The 17,835-nt window shown below is 41.5% G+C and overlaps 1 protein-coding gene and 1 long non-coding RNA gene across 2 annotated transcripts in view; one reads left to right on the plus strand and one right to left on the minus strand.

The window, feature by feature from the left end:
• Positions 1 to 1,927, plus strand: LOC144217270 (uncharacterized). The gene is made up of 3 exons (XR_013330866.1): positions 1 to 210; positions 898 to 1,068; positions 1,416 to 1,927. It is a non-coding gene; the product is annotated as an uncharacterized LOC144217270 (long non-coding RNA).
• The window catches only part of COPS3 (COP9 signalosome subunit 3), a 27,265-nt gene continuing 10,740 nt past the window's right edge, over positions 1,311 to 17,835 (minus strand). The window contains exons 7-12 of the mRNA XM_077746824.1: positions 15,791 to 15,931; positions 14,009 to 14,182; positions 11,100 to 11,186; positions 4,372 to 4,485; positions 1,929 to 2,009; positions 1,311 to 1,632 (exon numbers count right to left, since the gene is read on the minus strand). Coding sequence (XP_077602950.1) covers positions 1,579 to 1,632; positions 1,929 to 2,009; positions 4,372 to 4,485; positions 11,100 to 11,186; positions 14,009 to 14,182; positions 15,791 to 15,931 — 651 coding nt within the window. The 3' untranslated portion in view covers positions 1,311 to 1,578. The remainder of the gene's footprint in view (positions 1,633 to 1,928; positions 2,010 to 4,371; positions 4,486 to 11,099; positions 11,187 to 14,008; positions 14,183 to 15,790; positions 15,932 to 17,835) is intronic.

Below are 17,835 nucleotides of genomic sequence, written 5' to 3' on the forward strand. Positions count from 1 at the left end.
TTCTAAGAGGATGGGAAACAGCCTAGGCCTCACTGCTGCGCTCAACTGTCCTTGTCCGGGCAAAGAGCTGTTGCTGGGGTTTTACGATTCAACAGGAAGCAGACAGTAGTAGGAAGCCTGTCCTCTTTTCCTCCCTAGGCTTCGTCGGCCTCTAGCTGGTGAAAAGAAACATGGTATGCAGAGTTCTACCCTAGAATCAGAAAGAAAAAGGTGGGTATGAAGCTGAGGCAACACTGACAGAGGAGAGGCCAGGATGTGTGGTTTGCACATAGTAAGACAAGGCCCTAAATACCATAGTCTTGGTCTCAAAAAATAATGTGGTGTTTTAATGACTTCATTTTGAAGCCCACAAGAGAATTATTCCTTTAAACAGTCATGACTGGCAGCTACTAGGATTCTCAAACACATCTTAGGTGATTTTAATTTACATCCAGGTAAATCAGAAGTTGTACAATAATTGTTTTTAAAAAAAGTCTGGAATTCACTATGCCGATAAAAGGAAAATGTCTATGAAATATTTGTTTTTTCCTAAGCACATGTAAACGTTAAGTGGAAATGATGCAGTCCACAAGCGGCTCTAAGCTGAGCTAGAGAATTTGAGGGTTTTGACGAAGGGTCAAATCCAGCCCTTTGCCTATTTTCGTATTCCTTTTATTGGGAGTCACTGTGGCTATTTTCCTGCGAGAAAGCAGAGTAGGTACCACAACAGACCACGTGACCCCCAAGGCCTCTCTATTAGGGGCAACTTTTCACATGACTCGTGAGCTTTCCTTTTCTTTTTTGATCATGAAAATGTGACCGACTGTACAAGCTGACGCATTTAAAAAAGTGTATGTTGCTAGCGAGAGGAAAGTTTTTAAGGACTAAATTCTAATTCAGTTTTCTCACACTTCACAGACTCCACACCATTCCCGGGCTTAACTGGTAAGCCCTCGTCAGACACGTTGCCAAGTTCTGCAGAGAGACCCTGGGCATAATCAAAGGCAGCTGTGTAGCTTCACTGACAATCCTTCCGGAGGAAAATGTAGCAAATGAGGCACTGGTCTCAAGACAGAGACGACAGATGAGGTGAGCACACCCCAGAGGTCAGAAGGAGTGCAGCAGCAGCTCGCGGTCACGGCTCGTGCTGTCACCAAGACACATGTTACCACTAATTATAAAGAATGAGCTTCTGCCTTAGGGACTCTCCCAGACTTTTCAAATCTTCCACAAATTCCTCAGGTTGAACCATTTCTGTTCACAAGGACTATATCCTTTAAAAACTTTTCAGAGGGGGAAAAAGCAATACAGAAGACACATCAATGTTCAAGTAATTTAAAACAAAAAGGTAGATTTAATGCAATAACAACATTAATCTGAGGATAAATAAATCCACAACAGACTTTAAAGTTTGCATTTTTTTCCTTTCTTTGCAGAGAGAATGGTTTTCTTAAAGCATATGGGACTGAAGATGTCAAAACAAAATGTAATTTCTTAGTGTCCGGGTGAAACAGGCTTGGTCCTCCCTGCTGCCTCCGACCGCTTGCCACTGGCCAAGGTGATAAGTTTCTCTCATCTAACTCAGGATGGATGTTAGCTTCAAGAGTAACTAGACGGTTTGTTTCCAGAATCATCTTCTTGTGATCCCATGCTCTGTAAAGAAGGAAGTGAGATGATGTATTTACACTTGCCCTTGTCAGAGATTTCCCACCGGCCCCAAACAAGCACACCCCATCCCTCTGCGAGAACAGTCGGTCACCCTGAGTACAAAGACAAGCCAGTTTGCATACTTCCAGCTGTAGGTTGAAAATGCTCTCAGTGACTCTCTCCATGAACTTGGTCACAAAGGTTTTCAAGAACTTCGGGCAACTAAGCATTTAACCTCAGATCAAGTTCATGTTCCTTTTCTGTCCAGGCCACTTCTATTTAATAAAGTGAACCCTAATCACCTTTTGTACAAACTGGGGGTTCACTGTGATCTCCTGGTCCATGGCCTTCAGTCGCTCATCCAGCTCTATGCACTTCAGCATCTGGTGACAGACATGTTTGAAGGTGGTTAGTAAACGAATTTAGGTCAATTACCTCCTTTTTAACCTAGACTATTAATATGCATGCTACAAATTCACAGTCCCATGATCCAAAACCCCTGGGGCAACACACATTTTTGGAATCAGTATTTTGAATGCATAAAGCTAACTGTACAAGTACCGTATATTACCTAACATCCCAGTAGGATCTAGGGTACACCCCATAACCAAACGCATTAATATCTTTTGCAGTGAAGCCTAAAAATATGCACACTAAGTGGGATGAAGATTATACATCATTTAAGGTGCAATTTGCTATTACGCTTAGTTACCAAAAAACCTCCGGTTTTCATGGGTTCTTTTTATTTTCAATTGCAAAACAAGGAGTGTAGAAGTCTACTATGCATTGCTTTCAGGTTTCTGAGATTTGACAGCTGGTTCAATCTGCTTCCATAATGTGAGGCAAAAAACACGCCCAACAATCTGACTCCTGCTAGAACGCAGAGTGGCAGTCAGAACATGTGACCTCAGAAGATGCAAAAGGACCATTTTGGCCATGCCCAACAGGGACTTTCTTCCTCCGGCCCTCCCCATCCCTCCCTCTCCTGACATATAGAGGTTTCTGAACTTCCGACCTTGGACTACACTTCACAGCCAAAATGAGGCTCTGAGTTACACAGGGTGTCTGGGTGTGGATAAAAGTATACTGACTGTAAGACCCTGAAGTGTTTCAGTAGCTAAACTAGGCTGTGGTGAGGCACTGGGAAATCCAACTCACCACTAACTTATAAGCATACAGTCTAGGAGAGGGTTAAGCAATGCTCATTTTCTTTTTTTTTTTTAAATTTTTTTTTTTAATGTTTTATTTATTTCTAGGAGAGAGAGAGAGAGACAGCGTGAGCAGGGGAGGATCAGAGAGAGAGGGAGTCACAGACTGAAACAGGCTCCAGGCTCTGAGCTGGCAGTCAGCACAGAGCCCGATGCGGGGCTCGAACCCACGAACCGCGAGATCATGACCTAAGCGAAAGTCGGACGCTTAACCGACTAAGCCACCTAGGCGCCCCATAAGCAATGCTCATTTTCAAAAACAGCTTTGTAGGAACTAAGATGTTCCTAGAAACAAGTTGGGAACTACTTATATTTAAGGGGCACCTGAGTGGGTCAGTCGGTTAAGCATCTGACTCTTGATTTCAGCTCAGGTCATGTTCTCACGTTTGTGAGCTCTAGTCCTGTTGGGCTCCGCACTGACAGTGAGATTGGGGTTCTCTTTCTCTTACTCTCTGCCCCTCCCCCACTTGCACATACTATCTCTCTCAAAATAAATAAATTAAAAAAAAAAAAACTAACTAAAATTAACCTGGAGCACAGGGGCAGTATCTCAAATACAGTATCTCAAACATCAATTAAAAAAAAAAAAAATCAAAACCTAGCATTCATATTTACCTCCTGATCAATGTTATGAAGCATGGCTGGGTTATTATATTTTTCAGGGTTATCATGGAAACTGACCATACCATCCTTCTGATTAATACTTGCAAAAATTTCACCATCTTCTATCTGTCAAAAAGAAATCAGGAAAGTAGTTTAGACTCAGAAACTTTGTAGATATATATAGTGTTTCAATATAATCGGGGAAAAAACAAAAAACAATAAATAAATTTGTATGTTTATTTTTAAGCACCGTTTATTCAACAAATATTTACTGAACTCCTACTATGTACTAGACACTATTGCAGATGCTAAGCTGCGCAAAACTCACAGACACATTCGCCTGCCCTCGCTTTTTTTTTTTTTTTTTTTTTTTATTTAGGTAAATTTNTGAGCAGGGGAGGGTCAGAGAGAGAGGGAGTCACAGACTGAAACAGGCTCCAGGCTCTGAGCTGGCAGTCAGCACAGAGCCCGATGCGGGGCTCGAACCCACGAACCGCGAGATCATGACCTAAGCGAAAGTCGGACGCTTAACCGACTAAGCCACCTAGGCGCCCCATAAGCAATGCTCATTTTCAAAAACAGCTTTGTAGGAACTAAGATGTTCCTAGAAACAAGTTGGGAACTACTTATATTTAAGGGGCACCTGAGTGGGTCAGTCGGTTAAGCATCTGACTCTTGATTTCAGCTCAGGTCATGTTCTCACGTTTGTGAGCTCTAGTCCTGTTGGGCTCCGCACTGACAGTGAGATTGGGGTTCTCTCTCTCTTACTCTCTGCCCCTCCCCCACTTGCACATACTATCTCTCTCAAAATAAATAAATTAAAAAAAAAAAAACTAACTAAAATTAACCTGGAGCACAGGGGCAGTATCTCAAATACAGTATCTCAAACATCAATTAAAAAAAAAAAAAATCAAAACCTAGCATTCATATTTACCTCCTGATCAATGTTATGAAGCATGGCTGGGTTATTATATTTTTCAGGGTTATCATGGAAACTGACCATACCATCCTTCTGATTAATACTTGCAAAAATTTCACCATCTTCTATCTGTCAAAAAGAAATCAGGAAAGTAGTTTAGACTCAGAAACTTTGTAGATATATATAGTGTTTCAATATAATCGGGGAAAAAACAAAAAACAATAAATAAATTTGTATGTTTATTTTTAAGCACCGTTTATTCAACAAATATTTACTGAACTACTATGTACTAGACACTATTGCAGATGCTAAGCTGCGCAAAACTCACAGACACATTCGCCTGCCCTCGCTTTTTTTTTTTTTTTTTACTGAGGTAAATTTCACATAATATAAATTAACCATTTTAAAGTGAACAATTCAGGGGTGCCTTGAGCATCCGACTCTTGATTTTAGCTCAGGTCATGATCTCTCGGTCGTGAGGTTGGTCCCACATTGGGCTCCACACTGGGCTCAGCTCTCAGCGTGGAGCCTGCTTGGTATTCTCTCTCCCTCTCCCTGCCCCTCACCTGCGCGTGCTCATGTGCGTGTGCGTGCTCTCTCTCTCTCAATAAATCAATAAATAAAACAAAGTGAACAACTCAGTGTAATTTACAACGTGTAACCACCACCTGTATCTAGTTCCAAAACATTTTCATCACCCAAAAGGAAACCCTGTGCCCTTTGAGCAGTGACTCCTTTTCCCATCCTCTCTGTTCCTGACAGCCACCAATCTACTTCCTGCTCTAGGGATTTGCTATTCTGGACATTTCACATGAACTGAACTGTATGTTTCTTTTGTTTCCTGCATCACCCAGCATAATGCTCAAGTGCCTTGCACCTTAAAACGTGAAACCCTAACACGTTTGTTTTACCCCCCACCCCGTACAAATTCTCTTCTGATCCTTCAAGAAAACTTTTCTGCTAATGTTGATTTCAAGGTAGTTTCAAGGTCTATGTTATTTTTTTGCATCAGTGACTCGGGAGTTATCTGACTGACCCTCACAGCCAAATCCTGTCCTGAAGGTAAAAAGTGAGGAACCAGTAAGTCTTGAACAGGACGTGTCATTCCGAACACACTGCCCCACATTCTAGCTTTGGAAGGGACAGATGCTGCTTAATGACACAGCAACCAGCCCAAAACATATTAAATGGAACACATCGGGGTGCCTGGGTGGCTCAGTCGGTTAAGCATCTGACTTCGGCTCAGGTCATGACCTCAAGGTTCATGGGTTTGAGCTCCGCATCGGGCTTTGTGCTGTCTGCTGGCTCAGAGCCTGGAGCCTGTTTCAGATTCTGTGTCTCCCTCTCTCTGACCCTCCCCTGCTCACACTGTCTCTCTCTCTCTCTCTCGCTCTCTCAGAAATAAATAAAACATTTTTTAAAAAGTTAAAAAAAATAAATGGAACACATCATTCTCTATGTGATCATGGAGAGCTGCCTCTTTAAAACGTGGACGGAATAGGGGCGCCTGGGTGGCTCAGTCGGTTAGGCGTCCGACTTCGGCTCAGGTCATGATCTCACGGTTTGTGGGTTCGAGCCCCATGTCAGGCTCTGTGCTGACAGCTAGCTCAGAGCCTGGAGCCTGTCTTCGGATTCTGTGTCTCCCTCTCTCTCTGACCCTTCCCTGTTCGTGCTGTCTCTCTCTGACTCTCAAAAATAAATTTTAAAAACATTTAAAAAATTATTTAATTAAAAAACAAAACAAAACAAAAATGTGGACGGAATATGCCCAAATGAAATGCAAACCTAGGTTTACCACAGCAGCTTTTGTGATAACCAGAACTAGAAACAACTGAAATGACCTCCTAATTATGGAAACATATACTCACAGTGAGACACTGTGGCCCTGAAAATGAATGGAGCCACACACAACCTTTTGCTCATAAAAAGGGCAAGAAAAGCCAGACCCCAACAAAGTATATATGTTTCCTTTCATATGCAGCTCAGAAACAAATGCAAAACAGAATGTGAGAAGCCAGGATAACAACCTTGTTAGCTACAAGTAGGGCTGGAAGCAGGTATGAGAGATGTTTCTGGGATGCTAATACTCTGATTTTTTATCTAGATGTTGGTTTCACAGGGGTCTTCTCTTTGTGAAAATGTATTTAGCTACAAACTTAAGTGTACTTTTCTCTGGGCAGGTGATATTTCAATAAAATTTCAATAAAATATTTACTTAAAAAGAGTCCCTGGGGCACCTGGGTGGCTCAGTCCATTAAGCATCTGACTTTGGCTAAGGTCATGATTTCACAGCTGTGAGTTCAAGCCCTCTGTGCTGACAGCTCAGAGCCTGGAGCCTGCTTCAGATTCTGCCTCCTTCTCTCTCTGCCCCTTCCCTGCTTATGCTCTCTCTCTCAAAAATAAAAAAACGTTAAAAAATTAAAAAACAAAATCCCTACCATACAATCTGAATAGGCTAATATGTATTAAAGAAATTGAATCAATACTTAATAATCTTCTAAAACAAAAAGCACCAGGCCCAGAAGGATTCATTGGTGAATTTTACCAAACAATTAAGGAAGAAATTATACCAATCTCTATGATCTCTTTTGACAACAAAAGCAAAGGGAATGCTTCCCAACTTCTATGAGGCCAGCATTACCCTATATTAATAAATCCCAATAAAGACATTACAAGAAAAGAAAATTACAGACCAATATCTCTCATGAATATAAATGTAAAAATCCTCAACAAAATATATGCAAATCCAACAATGTATAAGAATCATACACCAAGTGAGATTTACTCCAGGTACGCAAGGCTGGATGGACATTCAAGAATCAATTAATGTAATTCATACATCAGCAGGCTAAAGAGATTATGATCATATCAATTGCCGCAGAAAAAGTATTTCAAAAAATCCAATGATAATTCACGATAAAATCTCTCAGTAAACTAAGACTAGAGGGGGAACCACTTCAACTTCATAAAGAATATTTACAAAAACCCTACAGCTAACATCACTTATTGGTGAGAAACTCAAAGCTCCCCCACAAAGACCAGGAACCAGGCAAAGATGTATCCTCATACCACTCCTTCTCAGCATGGTACTGGAAGTCTAGGAGGACAAGAAAAGGAAATACAAAGTTGGGAAAGGAAAAATAAAACTGTCTTTGTTTATAGATGATAGGGTTGTCTATGTAGAAAAACTGAAAGCGTCAACAACAAAAACCCTCCCCGGCACCTTACAACTTTCTAACAAGGTTGAGGATACAAGGTTAATACAGAAAAGTCAATTGCTCTCCTGCATACCAGCAATGAATGAATGGAATTTGAAATAAAAACAATACAATTAGCATCCTCCCCACCCTAAATGAAGCATCTAAGAATAAATCTAATAATATGTACAAGATCTAAGAGGAAAATCAAAGGATGAGGAAGGAAATCCAAAAGGACTAGATAAATGGAGCGATATTATTCCATGTTCCTCACACTTTAATTCGTAGATTCAACATAATCCCAGTCAAAATCCCAGCAAGTTATTTTTCTGGACAGCAATAAACTGATTCTCAAATTTATATGAAGAGACAAAAGACCCAGAAGAGCCAACACGATATTAAAGGAGAAGAACAAAGTTGGAGAATTGGCACTACCTGACCTTAAGACTTACGATAAAGGGGTGCCTGACTGGCTCAGTTGGTGGAGCATGCAACTCTTGATCTTGGGGTTGTGAGTTCGAGCCCCACATTGGGTATGGAAATTATTTAAAATAAAATCTTAAAAAGAAAACTTACTATACAACTACAGTAATCAAGGCAACATGGTATTGGTGAAAGAACAGATAAATCTACCAATAGAGAGACCGGAAATAGCCGCACATAAATAGTCAACAGATCTTTGACAAAGGAGCAAAGGCAATACAACGATACAACGAAGCAAAGATTGTCCTTTCAACAAATGGTGCTAGAACAACTGGGCATCCACAAGCAACAAATGAATCTCGACACAGACGCTACATCCTTAACAAAAACTAACTCAAATGGGTCACAGACCTAAATGTAAAATGCCAAACTATAAAACTCCCGGAAGAGAACACGGGAGAAAACCTAGATGATCTTGGATGTGATAACTTTTTAGATAGAACACTAAAGACACAATCCAGGAGAGAAATGATTGATTAGCTGGACTCCATTAAACTTAAAAGGTTCTTTCTGCAAAAGACAATGTCAAGAAGATGAGGAGACAAGCCACAGACTGGGAGAAATATTTGCAAAAACACATCTGACAAAGAATTGTTATGCAAAATATACAAAGAACTGAGGTGCCTGGCTCAGTGCGTGGAGCTTGCAACTCCTGATCTCGGGGACCTGAGTCTGAGCCCCACGGTGGGCACAGAGATTATTTTAAAATAAAAGAAAAATACATACAAAGAACTCTTAAAACTCAACAAGAAAACAAACAGACTAAAAAAATGGGCCAAATACCTGAACAGGTACTTCACCAAAGGAGACAGCCGGATGTTAAGCAAGCACATGAAAAGATGGTCCACATGGTATGTCATCAAGAAAGGGCAGATTAAAACAAGATGCCACTATACACCTAGGAGAGCGGAAAAAGTATGGAACACTGACAACATCAAATGCTGGTGACGATGTGGGCCAATCAGACCTGTCTCTCCTTGCTGCTGGAAATGCAAAATGATGCCACCATTTGAGAAGACAGTTTGGCAGCTTGTTACAAAACTAAATATAGTCGTTCCATATGATTCAGTACTCACACTCCTTGGTATTTACCCAAGGGAGCTGAAAACTTATGTCCACACAAAAATCTGCACAGGGATGTTTACAGCAGCTTTACTCATAATTGCCAAACTTTGAAAGCAAACCAAGATGTCTTTCAGGGGGTGAATGGATAAACTGTGCCTCATCCAGGCAATGGAATATTATTCAGCACTAAAAAGAAAGGTGTTATCATGCCATGAAATGGCATTGAGGAACCTTAAATCTTGATCACTAAATGAAAGAAGCCAGTCTGCAAAGGCTACATACTGCATGATTCCACTGACGTGACATTCTGGAAAAAGCAAAACTATGGCGACGACAAAAAGATTAGTGGTGGCCTCAGAGATGAGAGGATTTTTAGGGCAGTAAAAATAACTCTGTGTGACACCATAATGACAGATATATATCATTATGTTTGTCTGAATCTACAGAAAGTACAATGACCTGTCAGGTGCCACTCTGGTGACAGTTGCTGATGATGGGAAAGCTATGGATGTGCAGGGGCGGGGCGCATATGGGAAATCTCTGTACCATACCCTTAGTTTTGCTATGAACCTCAAACTGCTTTAAAAAAAAAAAAAGTCTTATTAAAAAAAAAAAGTCCCCACCCTCATAGACCTTATACTCTAGAGCAAGCCTTGAGCTTACACTCGAGCTTGGCAGGATGGAGAGAGCAGGCCAGAGAATTCTGTCATGGGAACTGTCCTCTGCATTGTAGGATGTAGAGCAGCACCCTTGGCCTCTATCCACTAGATGCTAGTACCCCGAGCTGTGACAACCAAAAATGTCTTCAGACGTTGCCAAATGTCCCCTGGCAGACAAAAGACCCCTGGTTGATCCAGAGCCTGCCAGGGCCCATCTGGGTTGGTCATGTAGTGTTTAAAACCCCTTCCATCCTTTGATCCCTCAAAGCATTTCCCTAGCTTGGGGGTCCTTGCTGGTGTTGTAACCACTCATGCATTTCTTCTCACCTAGCAGACAGTGAGTTTCCTGGGGGTACCCTGTGGCTTACTCATGCTGTGAAACCCCTGTGGGGTTTAGCATGGTACTCTTGGTGGGCACTTCAAGGTTGGTCAAATCAGACAGGCTTTGTTTGTTTGGGATGTACGCGTGTGTTTTGAGAATTAGGATGAAGGATAAAAATTTCAACACATTTGTAAATTGTACTATGGAAATAAAAGTACTCTATTATCACAATGGAAACTAGTTTTATTACTCCTAATCCTGACATGGCAGTGCTCCTGAAATCAAAGGGAGATCATTAGCAGAAAAATGTAAAATGCTGACTTTCTACACCTAAGATTTGCCTGGCCTGGGCTGAGGAGGGAAGTCTGGTTTGCTGGATCAGATAAGAGCCATGTATTTACATAACTGAACAGGTAGGTAGATTACAACTGACCAAGTCGGTGGGTTACCATGTACATATTTAAATGATGTTTATCCAAATTTGGGGAGTGGGGAGATATATCTGGGAGGTCATAAACAGAGGTGCTGGTAATATCTGATTTCTGAAGGCAGGTGCTGTCTGCTTTAGCCCCCTTTATTGTTGACGCTAACTCTAAGTGTAGTAATGAAGTGACAATGGCACATGAGGAAGTAATGACTGTTCCCTCTCCAGCTGAACAGGATGTCGTTGTGTGGCCAGGAGTGTGCCCTGACCTACAGGTAGGCACAACTTTGTGACCTCAACGTAGACCAGCACGTTGAGTCGCACCGCTTTACGACTCTGTACATCTGAGCTACTTCACAAGTGTTTTACAAATGTAAGTAAGGTGTACAAACAGGACATACCATGTATATCATATGGGTACATATGGCCGGAAAACCCCACAGATTGTAAGGAAATAAACCAAAATGTCCAGAGGTTGACTCTGGATGTCCCTCTTTTTCTCCTTTTTTGGGTATTTTCTACAACAAACACCTGTTAGTTTTACAAGGACAAAAATCTACTAATGAACTTTGTAGAAACGAAGACACACTCACCATATGTAGGACATATTTCTCTGCCTCCTGAGGTCCAGATAACTGCACACGACTTGCCATATCTTGTAATGATAGTGTTAAAAAGGTCTGAAATTCAGAAGTAGAATTAATCACAGGTAGAAACAACAGACGACATAAATTTCACTAAGTGCTGAATCACTGAAAATCTGATTTCCAAGACTGTGCAACCTAATTTGTGTTGTGAAGATGCCTTAGAGTTGAGGAAACTCTACTCTAGTATGCTTCTAGTAAAACTATGGTTTTAGTCATCAGTTTCTTAGAGCAGTAAGGACTCCTGGAAATGTATCCCACAGAGTTTCCTTTGTGTGTGAAGTGACACATACACGAAGTTTTTTACCGCAGCACCAGGACCACCTAGACATCCACCAACAGAGGGCTGGTTGGTGACGTCTGGTACAACTGCATCAACAGGTGACAGTGCGGTTGTAAAAAAAAAAAAAAATTAAAATGGGTACTTCTCATGAATGAAATGGAATCTCAGATAATGTACACCAGTAAATGAAGAAGGGCACGCACAGCATGCTGCATAAGCGGAAGGAAGCTGTATGTACCCATGAGAGTGTGGATGGATACGTACATAGGTGTGCAGACAATCTCTAGCACACCCAAGGAACTGGTAACACTTTCTTCGGAAAGAAAGAAAACGGGTGGCTGGGGTATATGACCTGAATGGAGGTTTGTGTGTCTTTTGCATTTTGTACTGTAAATGTATCACCTAATAAATAAAATTGACAATATCACATTCATTCTTCAAAATTCAAAGCTAAAATGTAGAAACACATGGGGTGTTAGAAGGAAGCCAGTGTTTCCTACAACTTTGCTTGAGACTTGATGAAAATGTCCTCCTTCAGGAACAAATTAAAAGAGCTCTTTTTTAAGGAAGCTGGCAGTATTTACAGCAATGGCCTTTTCAGAGCAGGGCATGTTAAAACCCTGATGTTGAAAATTCTTAATAAACCAATGACCAAAAAGTCTACATATACTTTAGTTCAGAGAGTAGCATCCAAGAAAATGAAATTGTTAATTTTTAAAACACATAAACAGTTGAACACAAATGGAGACTTAAGAGTCAACATTTCGAAATAGGTCATTTTTGCTATTTCGAAATAAAGAGAAACTTCCACATAAATGGCCATCAATAGAGGACCAGCTGAAATCAATCATGATCCATCCGTACCGACTACAGTAACAGGGATATAGGCTTACTTTGCCAGGGAAAGAGGTTTAGAATATAACCCCAATCACATTTAACTGTGAGTGTCTCCATACACAGAGACAACAGAGAAGAATCTAGAAAAATTTGCATCAAAACATTGATATGAAGTGGCAGATTTAACATCCACGTGATGATCCCTGTCCCTAGTTGCCTTCCAGCCAGGAGTGTCACAGAACACCATTCCTGTCACTGACACGGACACGTGGTCTCCTTGTTGAGACTTTCTGAAAAACTTTTGATTTTCTGACTTTGGAGTAATAAAGAGCCTGACATGGCTAGAAAATCCTTGGATTATTCCCCCTTCTAGAATTCTGGCACGAGCACATGATGCCAAAAAGTGTAACAGCCACCAGCGAAGATTTAACCTTCATTTAATGCACATTTGCCATTCTGCAATGTAACATTTTTCTGAAAGGCACCATCTTTTACTGTGTTAACATTTTGATTCTTTTAGCTATCATGCAAGTGGTAGGCACAGCAGGGCCAGCTGTTTGTCAAGGCTACCTGTCAATGGCAATGCAGGAACTGACTTAGAGTGGTTCAGAGAAGAAAAACTTGTGGAAAGAATCAGTTAGACCCCCGAATCTCCTAGACTCCGGCCTTGTCTGCCGCTGGCTGACAGGTTACATTTGTTTTTGATATTTCTTGAGCTACTTTCTCTTTCACCTTCATTTTCCTTCTACAAACCAACTCTTTACAAATCCTCTGATTTCCAAACGTGAGTCGGGCAGCTAGGGTTGGTCTCTCTAGAGTATTTGGAAGGAGCTTCCTCCTCTTACTCACTGGCTGTCTCCTCACCTTCCTCCCTCTCTCCCCTGCACAGCCCACTTGCCTCCACAATTGTCCCTCGTCACCACTCTCCTCTGGCCTCTCGAGGCTCTCACTGCTGGACGCCCCAGCCAGAGCCCAGCGGCCCTCCCACGGCAAGGTCACCTAGCAGCAGACACCCCCCCCATTCTGGCTCCTCTGCTTCTCTGCCCTGTCCCGCGGCTGCCCGGGGCCAGAGTCACCACCAGGTCTCACCAGCTGTAAACCGCTGCCTCTGACTACACTACTTCTCAAGAGGAAAAAGCAATCCTGCTTGGTGAAGTTGCTGTTTGCTTCCTGTTACTTGCAGCACATGCTTTTGTAGGTCACAGAGGATTTCATTTTTCTTTTATACTTTTTGGTACCGTTCGAACACTGGGTAATTACCTCCTACAGTTCAACTGCACATAGCTCGTTCCAACTCTGGCCTAAATGGCAATATTGGGGTAGTGCTGTCTGCTCAAGAAAGATGTTCAAACACAGATCAGCACAGCCCGGGAGGTTCCACGGCTGGCCACAAGGGACTTGTGTCTGCATCCTTAGCACCATCCTGTCTGCCCATGGGACTGTTTACCTCTCTCAGGCTACCTTTCTCTGCCTCCCCATATAGCCGTATCTCCTACCTGTCTTCCTCTTCACCTGTTCCTCTTCTCAAATACCCTGCTCTAGCCCTGAAAAGACCAAAAGGTATAAATCAAACTCTTTCTAAGTCATTGGTTGTGAGATTTCTTGCTTAGGAAAGAAATCCTGCCACACTTTATCCCTGCATCTGCTTCCTCAGCACGGAGAAGGGAGAGAGGAGAGGGGAGGCCCCGGGGGGGTGGGGGGGAAGCCCAGGAGATTCTGAGGGCATCGCCTGCCTCACCTTGGTTAGCCTTTGAATATTCTTCTTATAAAGAGAAGACAAGCACTGCTTCACCAGCCCCATGTTGTTATCACGAGTGAAAGTTTCACTGTGCTTGCTCACCAGGTTGCGGAGTTCTGAGGGGTTATTGGTTGAATAAACTTGTGCTAACTCGTGGTATGCGTTGCTAAGAGGCTGAAGGTTTAAAGGTGGGAAAAAATCAGATGAAAATATTAGAGATATAAAATTTGTATGGAAAGCAAAAGAAAACATGGTTACTATATTATGTGCAAGTATACTCAATATCTTTTATTATTACCTAAGTGTTGTAATTTACCCAAAGCAAATGCCTAGTTCTTAAGACCAAAGATAGACATTCACTATGGAGTGATGCATTGTCAAAAAAAGTTTGTTATTTCAGAGCAAATAACAGCATAGCAGGCAAAAGTATACCACACTTAATAAATGCATGCATGTCTTTTTTCTTTTCCTATTGATAAATTACACTGGGGGAAAAAAGAAGGCAAAACCCCTATCATTCTCAACTCTCTTGCACACTTCCTCTCTCTCATACACATACACACCCCTCACGAGATGCAGTAGGACCTGCTATTTTCGATAAGAAAGAAGACGGGAGCAAGAGAACCAACAGTGGCTGAGGGCCTAAGAGCCTGAGCTGCTTTAGGCTTTGTATATACGTTATTCTCTAGCTGAAATATTAGGACGTTGGGGCAGAGGTCTGAGAGAATGTGGGGTGGTCACGAGGAGCACAGGTGGAAAGTGGATTCAAATCTGCTTCTCTACTTGGAAGTTTGTGTTCTTCACCATGGATGCCGGCCTCCTAAACCACGAACGCTGTGAAGGACACCTTGCGGTCATGAAGACGTCACCTTACACAACTATTCTTCCTGAAACAGGGCAGCTCAGGGGCCACCCGATGGGACCATGGGAGTACTCCCAAATGATCTGAGAATGGCCACCCTAAACTTACCCTGCGTCTCACTCTTCCATGGGATTCAAGGGGCCTCTCTTTCCTTCCTGATCTGTGACTAGGCAGCCCAGAGCCCTAAAAACCACAATACGGCTCCTCAGCAAAGGACACAGAGCTGTCTGCTACCAGACAGCATAAAAATCTTCCATTAGGAAGATTTTCAAATTGATACCCTGAAATTCTGAGTTCTGTGAAAAGAACAGGGTTAAAATTGTAATCCAAATGACTGTGACCCCATAACCTTTTGAAACTGCTCAATTTTATTCTAAATCATGAAGATGTGTTTCAAAAAAAAATTTTTTTTAAATAATTAACTTTTTAATGTGGTCCAAAGCTGAGTCCGCAGTGGAAACAAAAGTTGAGTGAGCAGAACTTGTGGTTTTCATTCAGGGGCTCTAGTAAGATTTCCTAACACTTGGGCAGATGAAGTTCAATAAAATCAGCACTGCCTTTTCAGTACTTTTGCTAAACTGTAACAAACAATAACAACAACATCAACCTTTACAGGAGCATAGGCATCTATGGCAATAATTACTCATAGCAAAAGTTTGAAAACTGATTTCTAAGTAACATTCCTCCCCAATCAGTGATTAGAGGGTATATGGACTGGAATAGGAGTCAGGAATTCTGCGAGAACTGCAGCTCCCAGACAATAATGTCCACTATTAAATTAAATGTCTGCTAACTTGAAGCTCCTGGGAGAGCCGAATCATTATAAAATAAAATTACAGAATAGAATCACAGAATGATATACCATTACAATTTCCTTATGACTTAACATGTCACCTAAGAAATCAATTTTAAAAACTCACCTTAATGAATCTACCCACAATTTGAGACGTATATTTCGGTAGCTGTTGTACTTTTCCAAGTAATATCAAAGAAACTAGAATATACTTTTTATACGATTCCAACATGATATGACTGACCGCCATGGCAGGAGTAGTGATAGCCTGAGCAAGAGGAGAGAGAGCACACCGGGGCAGAAAGGGCAGTCAGTCAGCCACATGTACTGCTTTAATTAGAAAACAATTCTTACATTTCATGCCCTATTAGCATTTTTAATAACATCTTGAGATATGATTCTCATGCTATAAAATTACCCTCTTAAAGTATACTATTCAGTGGCTTTCAGTATATTTACCGTGCTCTACACCTGTTACCATTACCTAATCTCAGAGCGTTTTCATCCCACCAGATGACTAGCAGTCATTCCTCATTCTCTCCTTGCTCCAGCCCCAGGCAACCATCATGCTATTCTGTCTCAGCGGATCTGCCTATTCTGGACAGTTCATACAAATGGTATCATAAATCTGTGGTCTTCTGTCACCAGCCTCTTTGTTTCCAAGGTTCTTCAGTGTTGCAGCAGGTACTGGTGCGTCATTCCATTTTATGGTTGAATGATATCCCACTGTATGGACAGACCACATTTTGTTTATTCACCCTCAGTCAATGGGCATCTGGGTGGTCTCACCTCCTGAACACTCCAAATGAAGCTGCCATGAACACCAGTGTGCGTGTTTTTGGGTAGACATTTGTCTTCATTTCTCTCAGGTATATTCCTCGAAGTGGAATTGCAGGGTCAGCGTGGAAACTCTATGCTTAACACTTTGAGGAACTGCAGACTGTTCTCCCCAGTGGCTGGACCGTTTCACACTCCCACTGGCCGTCAGGATCCCCGATTCCCCACCTGCTCGCCAATGCTTGGTACTGTTGGCTGCGTCTTTTTAATTCTGGCCGTCCTGGTGGTACCACATTGTGGGTGTGATTTGCACGTCCTTGAGGACTAATGATGAGGAGGGTCTTTTCATGTATTTATTGGCCATTTGTGTATCTTCTTAGGACAAACATCTCTTCATTGGCCATTTTTAAATTTTAGTTTTTTTTTACTGTTGAGTTGTAAGAGGTCTTTGTACATTCTGGCTGCAAGTCTCTTATCAGAGATCTGCTTCTCCCTGTCTATGGCTGCCTTTCCACTCTCTTTCACCTGGATTTATGAAGGTCAGGGAGAAATGCAAACTATCGTACCCAAATCAGCTCAAACATTCCAGATCAAAACCCAAACCACTGAACCTATAAGGTGCTTCTTTGAGATTCTTCAGAAACACTCAAATAAGTGCAAATGTTCACACATGCAATGATTTCTACTACAACACTGCCTTAATAGTGAAATATCGCAATCAACTTATATTCACACCAACTGAGGACCAGTAAACTAAGTAGGTCAACGTGTGGTGTGGTATGAGAACATGAAGCTGCTTTCTTTCACTTTTGGCTTCATGTAATGCTGAATGATCTGATTTTTTTTCCAGTAAGTACATCCTTCTTTTGGATTTTTTTTTTAAGCAGTAAAAAAATCTGTATCACCTTTGAAATTAAGGTACTAATACCATCTATAGCTTCATGTATATTGTTAAAACACAGTTGCATCAAGTACACTAACACTAGATAATGCCTGTCAGGGCAAAATCCGAGTATAAATAGATTCTCAGCTAAAACGCTCCTTTCTGTATCAAAAATGTTTTGATTTTAACTATTTGTGATAGAAATATTTTTTCTAAGTGCATTATATAATTTCCTACCTTTTTCAATGCTCTCATCATCTTGATATTTCTGGATCATCAGTATGTTGTTACTATTATACTGGGCTATAAAATCATTCACCTGGTGGCTATGAATTATGTTTAGAATTTTCTGAAGAACTGAAACTACTGACTATGTACTCTTAAAGAGAAGTCACCTTGAAGGTTTTACTTGACTAGACTAGACACATTCCCCCCACTTTTTTTTTTTGAGTAAGCTCTACACCCAACATGGGGCTTTATCTCACTACCCGAGATCAAGAGTTGCATGATAT

The sequence above is a fragment of the Crocuta crocuta genome, unplaced genomic scaffold (assembly GCF_008692635.1).
Source record: "Crocuta crocuta isolate KB4526 unplaced genomic scaffold, BGI_CrCroc_1.0 scaffold139, whole genome shotgun sequence".
NCBI lineage: Eukaryota > Metazoa > Chordata > Mammalia > Carnivora > Hyaenidae > Crocuta > Crocuta crocuta.